We start from the raw sequence: 15,095 nt of genomic DNA, 5'->3' as shown, positions 1-15,095 counted from the left end.
GAGACGTGGAATTGGCTGCAGGTGGCCTTGGCAAACACAGCCTTTTCCTGCTCTCGGTGTTCCCGGTGGGATGTCCCTCCCCAGGCACACCAGGAGCTCCCATGGAAGGTCTGTACAGCCACAGCAGAGTGTTGGCTGTGCTTTGTGAGGGGACAGCTCCATCCTTCAGGGGTGGGAGAGGCACTGTCCCCTTGCTGGGATCAGAGCTGCTCAGGAGTGACTTCCCAATGCCCTGGGAATGCAGGGAAGGAAGGGCAGATCCGATGGACTTGGATAACCAGGTATCCTGGTCCCAAACAGCCAGGCTGGAGCCCGTCACCCACAGCAGGGATGTGACCTGGGCAGGTGGGTCTGTCCCTGCTTCCTCCTCACCTCAGTCCTGCTGCTCATTCCTCACACCCTTTGGAGACTGCTCCCACAAAACTCCCGGGGGGAGCAGGGAATCTCCAACAGATCTGCTGGAGCCAGCATGGAGGGCAGGAAGGCCTAGAAGCAGAGGGTGGCTGGTTTCAGAGCAGAGTCTCCCTGCTCAGGCCGTGTGGTTCACTCTGCCTTTGTCACAATCCCAGAGAAGCCTCTCGGTGTTTGCCAGGTCTGATCCACGCCCGGCGCTCCCACGAAGGGAGTTCACAGCCTTGGGATGCAAATGCCCTGGGATTCTCTGCAGAAGTCCCAGATCCAAATCAGGGACTTTTCAGCTGCTGACAGGAGCTGTGTCACCGTGCAGAGTCACGTCCAGCAGTTGGGGTGCAGGGGACAGGCCGGGCTTCCCTGGGTGTGGCAGGGCTGGATGTGCCGGTTCTGGTTTTGGGAGGGCCCGGGGGTCATCCAGAGGTCGGTGTTTCCCTGGCAGGAGCTCACATCTGCACAGATGTGCTCTGTGCTCGCTGCTGCCTCATCAGCCCAAAACGCTGTCCCTGGCCTGTCACTGCTGTCCTGTCTGACCTGGATGCTGGGGACAGCCAGCTCAAGGCTGAGTCACATCCTGAGGTGACAAAGTGTCCCCCACCACGGTGACTGTCAGAGGGTGAGGGGTAACTCAGTTGTGTAACTCTCTGTGTGTATATATATATAAATAATCTATATTTATTTATTTATGTATTTTATGTCCATATATTATTTTTTTTCCTGCCAGACACCTCCAGGATTAGAGCATCAGCTCTGTGGCTGAAACTTCACATCCTTGGACAACTTTTCAGTAGCCTGAGTTGCTCCTTCACATGCAATTAACCACTCTGAGCCAAAAAACACCCCAAACTGTGCATTTTGGAGAGTGCCCCCTGAAGCGTGAGGGGCCTGTCCCCAAGGAGTGTGTCAGCACTAGGTGGCACAAGGACACGGAGATACCATCCCAAATAAAATGTCCCTGCGGGTGGGGCGCAGCTCCGGGCGCACAGATCCCACCTGGAGCTGCGCAGGGACGGTTCCCTTCTGCTCCTGCCCTGGGCGAGGAGCTGACCCACGCCGCAGAGCCCTGGGGAGGGAGAGGAGGAGGAGGAGGGGGATTCCAGCTCTGCACATCCCCGGGGAAGGGGCGGTGAGCCCTGGGAAGCTGTTGTTTCCTGACAGAGGCAGAGTCCCCCCGGCCGGGCTGCGCTGGGATGGGGAGGGACTGTCACTGCCTGGGTGTGACAGTCAGGTGATGCCGCAGCCAGGAGCTGTTCCTGGCTCAGGATGGCTGCAGAGCCCTCGCCGGCTGCCCCTGGTGTCCCGGGAGCTGGCACATCCTGTCCCTGGCTCAGGGAATCTCCCCCAAACCCTCTCAGCTTTCCTACGAGCCACCTCTGCCTCCTGGCATTTGATGTCACAGCGGTCACCTGAGCTCCCTCCTCCCCATCCTGCCCTTTCTCTTTCCCTTCCCTATGGCTTTGTGCCGTTTTTCCCCCTCTGCGAGCTGATGTCTGTCTTTTCCCACTTCCGTGCTGCGAACACCCACATGCCTTATCTCCTTCCCCCATCCCATCCCGAAGCCTATTTATACAGAGCCTGGCTCCTGCCCAGCCTGCCAGCGACGCCGCGGGAGCGGGACGGGGCTGGCAGCGCCCGCAGCCCAACATGCTCTGGGCTGCAGGGGGATGGCTCCTGCTCTGCCTGCTCCCGTCCATCCTCAGAGCCCGGGCTAGCCCCGAGAGCGGGCCCGGCTCGCCGCTGTGCCAGCAGGTAAGGCTGTTTTCCAAGGAGCACCTGGGCTGGGATGGCTCCAGCAGCGTGGCTGGGGCTGCCAGCATCGCCCTGGATCTCTTCCCTATGGCTCTCACCTCCCTCCAGCCTCCATCTCTTTAACTTTCCCAGCTTTTCCTCTGTTTTCCTGCCTTGGAGCTGGTTTCCTGTGAGGTGGCATCCAGCTGCTCCCACGTCCCTGCCATGCCTGAGGTGCTCAGAGGATGGAGGGCAGGGATTCCAGTGAGGCAGATGGGAGCCTGGCTGGGGAACAGCAGGTTTCTGTCTCCCAAAAAAAAAAATAAAAATCAGCTGCTCCCCATCCAGGTTCCCAACTCCAGAGGAAACCAGAGTGAGAGGAAAGGTGGAGCCTACACAGCACCCTTCCTGCCTAAACAGGGATGCTCTGGACCAGCTGGGCTTGGGAAGGGGGAGCAGTGCTCATTCCCACTTCTCATGCCCATCTTGGACAGCAGCTGGCTTGCCTGGAGCTGTGGTTTGGAGCCCCCCATCACTCACACCTCTCCTGTCTCTCCACAGAGCCCCACGAAGGTGTCTTGCAAAGGAGTTGGCCTGCAGAAATTTCCCAAGGAGCTTGGCCAAGGAATTAAGTACCTTGAACTCTCCAACAACTTCATCCAAAACCTGTCAGGCAGCAACATGCCAGGATTGGGGCAGCTGGAGTACTTGGATGTGTGCTTCAACCAGCTGGAATCCGTGTCAGCCGCCGCCCTGGCTGAGCTGCCTCGGCTGCGCTCGCTGCTCCTGGGGTCGAACCACCTGGACCGGAATTACTTGGCCAACGGGGAAGCTTTCCATCTGCTCAGGAATATAGAGGTCCTGGACCTGTCTGTGAATAACCTGGAGAGCCACATGGCCAGCTGGTACATCAGCAACCTCACCAGCCTGAGGGTGCTGGATCTCTCTGGGAACACGATGACCAAGCTGCTGGCGGGAACCTTCCGGAACTCACCGCGGCTGCGCCAGCTCGACCTCAGCAACAACTACGTCATGGAGATCCAGGAGGGAGCTTTTGAGCCTCTGGAAGAGCTGCAGGTGCTGAACTTGGCTTTTAATTCCCTCCACTGTATCTCTGGCTTCAGCCTCACGCAGCTGCGAGTTTTAAACCTCAGCCACAACGCCCTGGAGCTCTTCTCTGAGGAGGAGGGAGCGCAGCCCTACCTGCTCCGAGTGCTCGACTTGAGCCATAACAGACTCCTCTCCTTCCCAGAGCTCCCCAGAGCCCATGATCTCACACACTTAAACCTCTCCAACAACCTCATCGCTTCCCTGCTCCCAGGCTCACCCTACCCCAGGGAGTTCATCGTGCCCTACAAGGAGATGCAGAGGTTCAACAGGACCGTGCGTCCCGTGGCCACTCTGACACACGTGGCTGACCTGGATCTCAGCAACAACCGCCTGGAGCTGTTCCCATTTTCCTTCTTCCGCAGCCTGGGCTCCCTGCACAGCCTCAGCCTGGCAAGGAACTGTCTCCAGGACGTGGCCAGGGAGTCTGTCACCAATGGCACGGAGCTGTCCGTGCGCTCGCTGGACCTCCACAGCAACGCCCTCCGTGTGCTGCCACGCTGGTTCTTCCATTCCCTGCCCCACCTGGAATCCATGGATCTGGGCTCCAACAGCCTCCAGCCTTGTGAGAGCCAGGGGAGCGACCAGGGAAGGAATTTGGGAGGGGATTCTCACACATCAGCCCCTGGAGACACCTGCACCCCCTTCTACAACGTGCCTCACTTGAAGCACCTGAGCCTGTCCGAGAACAACATCTCCAGGCTGCAGCCCCACGCCTTCAGCGGGACCCCACTGCTCTCCCTGGACCTGTCAGGAAACAGGGACTTGTCCATGCCCACGGGAGCGCTGGCAGGCTTGGAGCTGTCCCTGCAGGAGCTCTCTCTGAGGGACAACCAGATGGACGAGGCAGCGCTGCCCTGCCTGGGCACGCTGCGGGCGCTGGACCTGTCGGGCAACCGCCTGAGCCTGCTGCCCCCAGGGCTTTCCTGCTCCCCTCTGGAGAGCCTGGACGTTCGGAACAACAACCTGCAGGCCTTGGGAGCAGCGGGGAGCTGGTCCCGCAGCCTGAGGGCCGTGTCTGTGGCTGGGAACCCCTGGAGCTGCTGCTCGCTGGGCTGGCTGGACGCGCTGCGTGCGGCCGGCGTGGCCGTGCCCGACCTGCGCCAGGCCCGCTGCGTCTTCCAGGAGCACGGCCGGAATGTCTCGGCCAGGATCACCGGCACTCCCCGCTGGATCTGTCCCCGAGCCGAGGGCACTGCCTCGCTGGCTCTGCTGGTGGCCCTGATGGGCCTTTCCCTCCTGGTTGTCTGGGTTTTCTGCCTCCTGAGGAAAGGGCGGAAGGCTCCGGGATGTGCGGGACTTGAGAGCAACAGGGTGGGAGTGTCCCAGCCCCATCCCAAAGGACAGGGGCCAGCTGAGGAGAGGCCACCTGACAGCACCACCAAGGTGTAGCCCAGAGCTGCAGCCATCGGTCAGAACTCTAATTATTATTAATAATATTAATATTAATAATATTATTGTGGTTGAAGTCTCGCTGGTAGATGTGTGATTTGTGAAGCTGGTGACAGGAGCGTGGTGGGTGCTGGGCTCTGAGCCACCTCCCCTTCTCCAGAAGGGACATTCCCTGTCCTCTCTGATCCCTGCCAGAAATCAAACGTGGAATTTGGGGTGCCATCACACATTCCCATCTCTCAGCACAGGAAACCAAGCCCTGGCTGCACTGAGCACCCCCTCCTGTACATCACACTCAGCTGGATGGGAATTGTCTCCATTGGGGCCACCTGGCTGCTTCCCAGCTAGCCCAGCAGCCCCTTAAAAGGTTTAATAGCTCTGCTAATGCCCTGCTGCTGCTCCTGAAGCAGGAGGGAATGGGAATGGGAATGGCAATGGCAATGGTGGTGGCTCTCAGGGGTGGGGAGGGGGCTTCTGCGGGACCCTGCCCACCTCTCTGCTGCCTTTCCTTGCTGGGAGGAATTCCACCCTGTCCTCCCCCACTGCGGAATGGGAGAAGTGGGGGGTCTGTGCTGTCCCTGGCTGACACAAGATGTCCCACCCCCAGTGCCAGGACCCCCGAGGTGACAGTGTCAGAGACAGCTGGTCCCAGCACGAGGTAAGTGCTGCCTGAGTCGTGGTCCTGGGTGGATTTGGCACCCTCTGAGCACCCCAAAGCCAGGAATGATCCAGGAGCTTGGCAAGGCAGCAGGAGGAGGTGTTGAGTGGGGTTGTCACTGTGAGGTGGTGTCCCTCTCTCCCTTGAGTGACCTGTCCTGCTTCCCAGGGCAGAGTGGGAGCACCTGCGGGGCTGGGCCAGCTCCAGGAAATACAACACTGAGGCTGCAGTGAAACCTTTAACGTTTCACATCCATTTGGTTCCACCTTGGAAGTCCCCAGCTGGGCCCAGTCACCTCCACACACCTGGTGGGTTGGAGCTGTGTGAACAAAAGGGTTTGGAAGTTACTTAAAATCCCAATTGCTTCATTTTCTCATTTTCTTCCTTTTTTTTTTTTTTTTTTTTTTTTTTTCTTTTTTTCTTTCAAGCTTATCATGGTTTTACTAGGAACCAAAAAGGGCATTTTTGCTGTAAAATATATCAGGGCTTCAGCTTCCTGTCCTTTGCTGGGCATACAGCTCCAGGCCCCCCGTGACTTTGGTGGCCCCACATTTCCAGCCCTGCCTCAGTTTCTCTCTGCAGAGCTCTGTGCCCTGTCACAGCAAGTGGCTGACAGGGAGCCTGTCACTGTGTGTCACCACCCTGCAGGACCTTGGGGGCAGGAGGGAGCCCAGCCTCCTGCTCCAGGGCTGCTGTTTGCTGGGTCTCCTGCTCCCACACCCCGTCCCCCTTGGAGCTCCTGTCCCCGTGTCCCTCTGTGGTCACAGAAGTCCCTGTGCCACAGCCACCACCTCCCTTATCCTCTCCCATCCCGGTGCCCCCTGGCTCCATCCCCAGTGCTGTCCCCAGCTGATGTCCCTGGGTTGTCACAGCCAGCTGGGCTCGGGGCATGGAGTGCACCTGGGGCTTCTCCCAGCACTGTCCCCTGCCCTCGGGTGACACCTGAGCTCCGTGGGGCAGGGACCTGCTTCCCCAGTGTCCCGGGTGAGTTCAGACTGTCCCTGGGCAGGATTTGCTGGGACAGCAGCTGGGTGATGCTGTGCCACCCTCCTGCCCCAGCGCTCGGCGACATCTCAGGGACACTCCAGGGCCCCAAGTGCCTTCGCTGGGTGTTTCTGCTGCATTTTTGTGGCCTTTTCTCCTCGTTTAACCCTTCCCAGGCTGTGGCACCGGAGATGCCCTGGCTTGGTGCTGCTCCCACCCCGGGGCCAGGCGGGGACACGGCGTGCCACCGGCTGCTCAGGGACACCATGTGCTGCCGGCACTCGGTGCCAGGCGCTGCCTCGGGCATCCTGAGTGTCCCCAGCCGTGTTTACCCAGTGCCCTGTCCCCGCGGAGCAGCAGCTGGCAGGGCTTGACCCCTTCAGGGCAGTGGCACTTGGGGACAGCGGCTGCTGATGCTGGAGTTCCTCTGGGGATTGAAGCAGCTGCTGGAAAATGCACTAAAAATAACGGGGGGAGAATCCTGGGGCTGGTTTTGCCCTACAGGAAAAGCTCCCAAATAACTGGACTTGATCTCGGAGGATTTTTCCAACCCTAAGGGTTCTGTAAAGCCCAGGGTCAGGGGGAAGAAGGGAGAACTTCCCAGGCTCAGGAGGGGCTGTGAAGGTGTGGAAAAAACCCAACAGCTTTGCCCTGGCTCAATCACCTTTATTGATGTCTGTGTGCTTTCCTGCCTCAAATTAAAATGGGATTCCAAGCTGTGCCCACATGGATTTGCCAAGAATTGAATCTGAGGGCAATGCCCCCTTCTTCCAGCCCCAGGACGTGAGGTGAGCCTGTGCTGGCCCAGGGTGGGACAATGAGGTGGCACCAACCCTCCTTTGTGTCCCCAGAAGCAGCACGAGGCCAAGAGAACCCCGGGCTCTGTGCTGAGTTCTGCACTGCTCCTCATCCGGAGCTTCCCAGCTTTAGGGGAAATGGTTTCCCTGTCCCAGGCATGTCTTGGCATTTCCAGTGTTTCCTTGATCCAGAAGGAGGGCAAAAGATCTGTAGAATATTAAATTTTGAACAAATAAAGCGGCGATGCCAAAAATGTTGCATTTTCGTGTCAGGCTGGAAGGCGGCAGGAGTGTAAATTTTGGTCTGACAAAAAAAGCAGCAGTGATTAAAATGTGACCATTGACAAATTTTCTAGAGAACTGGTTGAGAAATCCAGCAGAACTCATTCTTTCCAGTGGAAAGCCTTCACATTTCCCTGGATCTGCATTTTCAAAGAAGAATAGATTTTTATCAGAAATTTCCACCGAGCTGTTTCACTAACCCAGGCGGAAATTACCTTCCCTCAACTCACTTCAATTACAGCAGTTTTGCTTTTCCCCTTTTTCTTCTTTTTTTTCCCCTTTTCACTCTTTTTTTGGGCTTTTTTTTTTTTTTTTCATGATCCAGAGCTTCATCTGCTGCAGGAGCTGAAGGATATCCTGGGAAGTGCCTGGCAGATCTCCCTCCTCAGCCATCCCTGCTGGGCAGAGCCAGGAGAGGAGAGCATTTCTCTTCCTCTGCGTTCAGACAGAGCCCAAATTAACCTAAATCTCCCCAGTCCTGATAAGATAAGGAAGATAAGGAGTCCTTTCACCCAGCTGAGGGTACATCCCCTTCCAGAGGGCTGCTGGAGGTACCATTTCTTTTATTTTCCCTGACGTTTCTGCAGCTCCCATTCCCAAATCCTTTTGCTCCCATCCTGGTGCCGTGTCCTGGCTGCCTGGGGTGTCCTCCTGGTGAATGTGGCGCTTTCCCTGTGGCTTTGGGATGGGACAAGAGGCTGGTGGCACCTCCAGGACACCGCCCTGTGTCCCTCCCATCCGTGGGGCTGCTTCCCATTATCCCTCCCTGCCCCAGCGGCTCCGTGACTGGCACAGCTCCCCTGGCAGCGCTGCCCTGCCCTGGGGGAGGCCGGGCGTGTCGTTCATGACACTTCTCCTCCTCTCCAGGGGCTCTGGCCGGGCTGGGACCTCCATCCCGAGGTGCCTCGGGGTGTGGCAGATGTGGAACGTGTCCCCCCGGTCCCTCCTGCCTCTGTCACCTCCTTGGGCCAGGGTGACAGATGTGCCACATGTTCTGCAGCTGGATCCTCCCTCCCAGCTGTGCCAGGGCTGCCCACACGGGGACACTGGCACAGGGAAGTGTCACCCTGTGTTTGTCCCCACGCAGATCCCCTGTCCCTGCTCCCAGGTTTGGGACGCTGTGGGGACAGGTGGCTCTGCAGGATCGGGTCCCTGCCACCCCCAGCCTGTTCTCGTGCTCTCTGGAAAGAGGAAGGGGATGTTTTCCCTGAAGGGAAGCTGAGCTCAGTGGCAGGAAGGGCTCTGGCCACCCAGGGTGGCCGTCCCACTGTCCCCAGCCTGCAGAGGGGACAGGGTGCTGCCAGTGCCCAGCAGCAGCAGGAAGCTCATCCCCAGCCCTGGTCAGTGCCACATGACCACGTGCCACCACGCCCTGTGTCCCTGTCCCCGCGCTGGCACAGCCTCCATCCACGCAAGGGGAGGGGGCTCCCCGCAGGCCGGTGGGGCTGGGGTGGGGAACCCAGGTCACCGGGGCCTCGGGGGACACTTTGGTGGCAGGAAAACCCCTGGGAGGTCCCTGGATCTGCCCCTGCTGAACTCAGAGTCAGGGACACTGGGAGCTGGGACAGTGCACGGGGACCCCGCGTGCTCACGGGGGTCACAATCCACTCACGGGTGTTTGCTCTGGCCCCAGGAGCCAGGGACACCAACCTTTGGCCCTCCAGGACAACTCCTGGCTGTTCCTCCACTAAAGCCTCACGCCAGGAGCTCTGAGCCAGCACCAGCTGTGCCCCTTTAGCCCCTCCTGGAGCTGTCCCCTCCCTGTGTCCCCAGCACCAGGCAGGGGGGTGCGACGGGACCTTTCCCAATGTTCTCCCGGCTCCTTTGGTCTCCCCCCAGCAGTGAAGCCCCAGCTGGGGAAGGGAAGCCTCTCCTGGGCTGGGAATCCCCTCCTGCCCCCCACCAGCCCGGTTGGGAAGGGGAAGGAAGGGGTATTTTTAGTACTCACCCTCTGCCTGTTCCAAGGATCGAGCTAAAAAGAGGAATTGACGTTCGAAGGAGGGCTGGCTTTGCTTTAAAAGGAAGGGTTTGTGTTTTTCCTACTACTCAGTCATTGCAAAACTTTCCTGTGAAGAGGGATTGGTAAAAATACCTCTGGTGGGAGGTGGCAGCCTGTGACATGGGTGACACTGGTTCCCTGTGCTGGCACTGCTTCCATTGCCCAGTTGCCAGGGCGAGCTCCCATCCCAAAGGGAGGCTGGGGTGGGACTGAGCCCCCCTGTCCTGCTGCTGATCACAGCTCCCATCACCTGTGAAGGGAATTCCCTCCATCCTGGAGTGGTGCATTCCAGCATTCCAGCTCTCCAGCAGCTTTTCCTGACCATTCTCATGGCTCTGGAACCCCCTGGGGGGGTTGGGGTTCCTCCCAGCTGCCCCCCAACCCCCTGGAGATCCTCCAGGTCCCAAAACAAGACACCATCCACACCCTGAGGGGGAGTTGAGCTGGAAGCCACAAGGGACAGAATCCCAAACACCAGGTTTGGTGTTTAGGGGTCATCCCTGTGTTCCTGCTTTTCTCTCTGCCCTTTAAGCAAGCCCCTTGTGGCTCGGTGGGGGATTTGGGAGTGACCTGGGACCCTTCCTCAAGGGCCACTGCTCCAGCACAATGGGCCTTGGCATCCCAAGGGAATTGTTTGGGAAGGACAAGGACTCAAGCCCTGTGTCCTGGTTTCAGTGAACATGATCCCAAATCAAAGGAAGGTCACAAGGGGACAATAATCAACCATCCAGGCATGTCCTGTCAAGGTGAGAGGTCACAAGGGAGCAACCACCCCCCGTCTGGGTCTGTCAAGGAAAAGCACCTTCCAGAAAGAGAGGAAGTGGCACGGCCAGGGAGAAAGTGAAAGCCTCAAAAGTGGGTTTCAACCTGTCACCCTTTCCAAAACCTGAGGTCAGCTGGGCTTGTGTCAAATGTCACCTCCCACTGTGGGAAATCCCGGCCTACCTGGTTCCTCACGGGCTCCAGGCAGCACTTTTGGTTTTGTGCTTGTAGGAGAGAGTGATCCCAAGAAATGCACCTTGTGACAGAAACGCACCTTGTGACAGGCACGAGCCAGCCCTGGTGCCCTGCCATGGCAGGAGAAGAAATAGAAATGATGAGCCTGTGCTGACCCTAAAGGAGGGACAGCCAGGGGGGTCAGGTTGTTCCCAGGGGACGAGGGACAGGGCAGGAGGACACAGCTTCCAGCTGTGCCAGGGGAGATTTAGTTGGATATCTGGGAAAATTCCTCATGGAAAGGGCATCCAGGTGGAGTCACACCCCTGCAGTGATTTAAAATCCATGTGGCTGTGGCACTTTGGGGACACGGTCAGCAGTGGCCTTGGCAGCGCTGGGGGAACATCCTGCAGCGGCTCGTCCCTCAACCCCCTCCCAGGTGCAGCTTGGGGACGGTGGCTGCTGATGACAGCTGGCCTCCCTGCAGCCCCTCCTTGTCCCTAACCCTGTGAATGGCACCGAAACCGCCTTTGTTCCCCTCCCCGGGGGGCAGGACCCGCTGCTATAAAGGGGGTGGTGGGGCCGAGGGGCCCCAACCCTGCTCCCAATCCCGTTCCCAGCTGTATTCCAGCTCCCAGCCCCATTCCATTTCCTGTTCCAGCCCCATCCCAGCCCCCAGACCCCATACCAGCCCCATCCCAGCCCCTGGGGCCCCAGCCCTGCTCCCAGTCCCGTTCCCAGCTGTATTCCAGCTCCCAGCCCCATTCCATTTCCCATTCCAGCCCCATCCCAGCTCCTAGCCCCATCCCAGCCCCCAGACCCCATCCCAGCCCCAGTCCCAGCCGCATCCCAGCTCCCAGACCCTATCCCAGTCCCTGTCCCGGCCCCAGCCCAGCTCCCAGACCCCATCCCAGCCACATCCCATTTCCTGTCCCAGTCCCCATCGCTGCTGTGCCAGCTGGGGCTCTCCGCAGCCATCCAGTGGCTGTGAGTAGGGGGATCTCTCCTTTCCCGAGCCCCTCTTGGCGGTCCCTCGGGGCGCTGCGGCCCCCGCAGTGACCCCGGCTGTCCCCACAGCGGGCTGGCGGGCAGCGGGCTGTCCTGGAACGAGAGCCAGCACTGCCGGCTGCTGGGGCCGGAGCTGCTGCAGCTGTGCCGCCGGCACCTGGAGGTGATGCCCGGCATCGTGCGGGCTGCCCGGCGCACCCAGGCGCTGTGCCAGCAGAGCTTCGCCGACATGCGCTGGAACTGCTCCTCCATCCAGCGCGCCCCCAGCTTCGGCCCCGAGCTGCTCACAGGTAAGGGATGCTCCTCCCGCCCGCCCTGCCCTGCCCTGCCCCGGCGGCGTGTCCTGCCTTGGGTTGCTGTTTTGGGGGAAAAATCCTGCCTTTACGTGGTGTTAATCCTGTGCAAGTTCCGTCTGGGGGAGGTGACAGACGGCGACTTCCATTTCAAACAGCTGCCAGGCTGTGAATGGAGACCAGAGGCTCCAAAAAAGCCGGGGAAGAGGTGGGGATACAGTCAATGTAACACAGGGGCCACAGGTTAAACCACAAAACTTGAGAGGCCTTGAGTTTACCCTGCTGCAAGACGAAATAAAGAACCTCCTTGCACTGAGAGATGTGCGAGAGAGGAGCCCGTCCGGGCAGCGAGGAAGGAAATATCCCTTTTTTCTCCGCAGGAACGCGCGAAGCCGCCTTCGTGCACGCCCTGGCAGCGGCGGCCGCGGCGCAGGGCATCGCCCGCTCCTGCGCCTCCGGAGAGCTGCCGCTCTGCTCCTGCGGGCCCGCGGCCCCCGAGCCCCCCGCGCCCGCCTCCCGCTGGGGCGGCTGCGGCGACAACCTGAGCCACGGGCTGCAGCTCGGGGCCGCCTTCACCGACGGCTCGGCCAGAGCCGGCAGCGGCGGCACGCCCGGGCTGCGCGCCGTGAACCGGCACAACGGAGCCGTGGGGCGGGCGGTGGGTGCGGGACCCCCGGGGCTGCGGGTGGCAGGGGGGATATTGAGCCTGCCAGGGCTGCTGCGGTCTGGGATGGGGTGTAGGAGCCCCCTGGGACTCACCGAGCCCCCCCAGGACTGCCCAGGGGGGACACGGTGGGTCCGAGCCCCCCGGGATAGATGGAGCCCAGCACCCCCCACAGCAGGAGCAGAGGTCGCTAGTGTAAGGCAGCAGATGCCACAGAGGTTTTTGGGATGTCCTGAGCATCAGGGGGTAACAAAATGGTTAAAAAGTGTGTTAGCAGACACCCCCCCACACGCACACTGCTGCCCACCCCCAGACGTGCCATGCCCTCTCCACAAGCAGCACACCTGACACTTCACACCAGTACTCCCAGTCCCCTGATATTTCACACCAGTGCTCCCAGTGCTTCTTTCCACCCTTCTCACTGGAAACAGAGCTCATCCTGTCCCAGTCCAGCTGGGCTCCCCAGCCCGTCCCATCTTTGTGCTTCCATCCACTCCTGTTCCCCAGGTGAGGCTTGGGAAGCCTCCAGCCCCACTGCCAGCTCCCCTGGAAGCTCCCCAAGGGTCAGGTTCTTATCAGAAGGGATTGAAGGAGGGCTGAGCCCCTGATTGCCCCAGTATATTCAGCTCTGAGCCCTTTCATGCCTTGAAACTCCCACGGGTGCCCTTGGGAGTCAATCTCTGAGCAGTACCAGGACAGAACAAGCTCACCTGTTTCCTGCAGGTGCTCAGTGACTCCCTGGATACCAGGTGTAAATGCCACGGGGTTTCAGGCTCCTGCTCCGTGAAGACCTGCTGGAAAGGGCTGCCAGACCTGAGTGAAATCGCCTCTGACCTCAAATCCAGGTACCTGGCAGCCCTCAAGGTGAGCCATCGGCTCGTGGGGCCCAGGAAGCAGCTGATCCCCAAGGAAGGGGATGCCAGGCCAGTGACAGAGATGGATCTGGTTTACCTCATCAACTCTCCTGACTACTGCACCCCAAACCCCCAGCTGGGCTCTCTGGGGACACAGGACAGGTAGGAAGGACTCAGCTTCTGATGGCAGGAGTGCCTGCTCCACTGGGTTTGAGAGTCCTGGGCAGCTGATGTGGCTGGGCTGGGGTGAGCCTGCAGCAGATCCCTGAATCCCTGAATCCCTGTCTTGTGAGACCCCTCCTGCACTGCTGCATCCAGGTCTGGGGGCCCCAACACAAGAGAGGCAGGGACTTGTTCAACAAGAGATGGCCGTGGAGATGTTCCCAGGGCTGGAGCCTCTCTGCTCTGGAACCTGGCTGGGAGAGCTGGGGGTGCTCACCTGGAAAGGAGAAGGCTCCAGGGAGAGCTCAGAGCCCCTTCCAGGGCCTAAAGGGGCTCCAGGAGAGCTGGAGAGGGACTTGGGACAAGGAATGGAGGAACAGGATAAGGGGGAATGACTTTCCACTGACAGGGTTAGTTGGGATATTGGGAAGGAAATCTCCCCTGTGAGGGTGGGCAGGCCCTGGCACAGGGTGCCCAGAGAAGCTGTGGCTGCCCCTGGATCCCTGGAAGTGTCCAAGGCCAGGCTGGAGGGGCTTGGAGCACCCTGGGCTGGTGGAAGATGTCCCTGCCCACGGCAGGGGTGGCACAGGGTGATCTTTAAGGTCCCTTGCAACCCAAACCATTCCATGATTCCATAATCCTGCTGCCTCCTCTGCGCACACCAGCTCTGGGAGAGGCCGGGGCTGGGGAGGGCAGGTCCCCAGCTCCCACATCTCTCCACAGGCCGTGCAACAGGAGCTCTGTGGGCAGTGACAGCTGTGACCTGCTGTGCTGCGGCCGGGGCTACAACACCTACACGGAGGAGGTGCAGGAGCGCTGCCACTGCCGCTACCGCTGGTGCTGCTCCGTGGTGTGCAGGCGCTGCCGGCGCAGCCTGCAGAGACACGTCTGCAAGTGAGGAGAGAGCCCTGCTGGCACCCGCCAGGCACGGCTGGGCGCCAGGAGCCCACCCCGAGGGATGCCTCCAGCAAGGAGGAGGCTGTGCAGGAAGCCTGGTCTCTCACGGAAAGCCTCAGAGTGAGAGATTTTTGGGAAGCCTTCGGTCCCTTCCAAGCCAGACCTCGGGGCAGGACAGAGCTGCCCTCCTGCAGCTGGGCCAGCCCTTTGGCTCCAGCTGGGAAAAGCCATTGATCATCCCACAGACCCCTTTCTCCGGGGGGAACGGGGACCCTGGGATGCCATTGTGCCTTTGCAGGAGGGTTCTGACAGCTGCCTGAAAGCCAGGAGTGATGGATGGGAGGGGGATAGATGGATGGGACTGGGAGAGGGCTGCAGGGATGGAACGCTGCTGCTTCGGGTGAGGGGGTCATGGGCAGCTCCTTTGGGAGCAGGATTCTGCTGTGGGCTCATCCAGGGTGCTCCTCCTCAGGGGAGAACACTGCTCCAGGGCCCTGTGCAGCACCCCAGTGGAGATACTTGCACGGAGATGGGGCTGCTCTTGTTGGAGGCAGAGACATCAGGGCAGGAGAGCTCCTGGGGGCTGCCAAAACTGGGCAGCCTGGCAAACCCACCCCTGACTGTGTGTTAACAACCCATCACTGTAGCTTCTGCTCCCATGTCAGAGGTGGGAGCACACCCAGTACATTAAATTCTCGTGGCCTGTCCTTCCTGCCCCTCCTTCTGGTCCACTGAGGTCTTCAGCCCACTCTTTCCACCCTTCGGATACCCTCTGGAATTCTGGAGAGGGGACACAGCTCCAGGGCCTTGGGGAAGCAAGAAATAACCTTTATTTTCTGTACTTCCTGTAAGTGGGATTCTGGTATTGTTTTTAAATAAATGTTATAACTCTCTGTGCCTTGTTTCCTAGGACAATCTCTCCT

At 59.7% G+C, this 15,095-nt stretch overlaps 2 protein-coding genes across 3 annotated transcripts; both read left to right on the top strand.

Moving 5' to 3' along the window:
* The first annotated feature begins 1,506 nt into the window (after nt 1-1,506).
* On the top strand, nt 1,507-5,259 carry LOC120508771 (transforming growth factor beta activator LRRC32-like). 2 transcript variants are annotated; one of them, XM_039722681.1, is made up of 3 exons: nt 1,507-2,160; nt 2,701-4,657; nt 5,246-5,259. In XM_039722681.1, the coding sequence occupies exons 1-2, from the start codon at nt 2,056-2,058 to the stop codon at nt 4,636-4,638; spliced, it is 2,043 nt and encodes a 680-aa protein (XP_039578615.1). In that variant the 5' UTR covers nt 1,507-2,055; the 3' UTR covers nt 4,639-4,657; nt 5,246-5,259. The 2 variants fall into 2 exon arrangements, with proteins under 2 accessions (XP_039578615.1, XP_039578614.1); XM_039722680.1 differs by lacking the exon at nt 5,246-5,259 and having other exon boundaries at nt 2,701-4,714.
* Nucleotides 5,260-7,006: 1,747 nt separating this feature from the next.
* Nucleotides 7,007-15,029, top strand: LOC120508698 (protein Wnt-11b-2-like). The gene is made up of 5 exons (XM_039722561.1): nt 7,007-7,068; nt 11,372-11,592; nt 11,976-12,253; nt 12,983-13,275; nt 13,999-15,029. The coding sequence occupies exons 1-5, from the start codon at nt 7,007-7,009 to the stop codon at nt 14,171-14,173; spliced, it is 1,029 nt and encodes a 342-aa protein (XP_039578495.1). The 3' UTR covers nt 14,174-15,029.
* The last annotated feature ends 66 nt before the right edge of the window (nt 15,030-15,095 follow it).

Source organism: Passer montanus, unplaced genomic scaffold (assembly GCF_014805655.1).
Source record: "Passer montanus isolate IOZ18808 unplaced genomic scaffold, ASM1480565v1 scaffold49, whole genome shotgun sequence".
Taxonomy (NCBI): domain Eukaryota; kingdom Metazoa; phylum Chordata; class Aves; order Passeriformes; family Passeridae; genus Passer; species Passer montanus.
The sequence above is the reverse complement of the archived record's forward strand: the minus strand, read 5'-3'. Positions and strand labels throughout refer to the sequence as shown.

What these genes read in the sequence shown, in the direction of transcription:
- LOC120508771 (XM_039722681.1), top strand. Translation starts at nt 2,056, where the DNA reads ATGCTCTGGGCTGCAGGGGGATGGCTCCTGCTCTGCCTGCTCCCGTCC. An exon ending in GCTCGCCGCTGTGCCAGCAG is followed by an intron (nt 2,161 to 2,700) that starts GTAAGGCTGTTT and finishes GTCTCTCCACAG; the next exon opens with AGCCCCACGAAGGTGTCTTG.
- LOC120508698 (XM_039722561.1), top strand. Translation starts at nt 7,007, where the DNA reads ATGGATTTGCCAAGAATTGAATCTGAGGGCAATGCCCCCTTCTTCCAG. An exon ending in TTCCAGCCCCAGGACGTGAG is followed by an intron (nt 7,069 to 11,371) that starts GTGAGCCTGTGC and finishes CTGTCCCCACAG; the next exon opens with CGGGCTGGCGGGCAGCGGGC. An exon ending in CGGCCCCGAGCTGCTCACAG is followed by an intron (nt 11,593 to 11,975) that starts GTAAGGGATGCT and finishes TTTTCTCCGCAG; the next exon opens with GAACGCGCGAAGCCGCCTTC.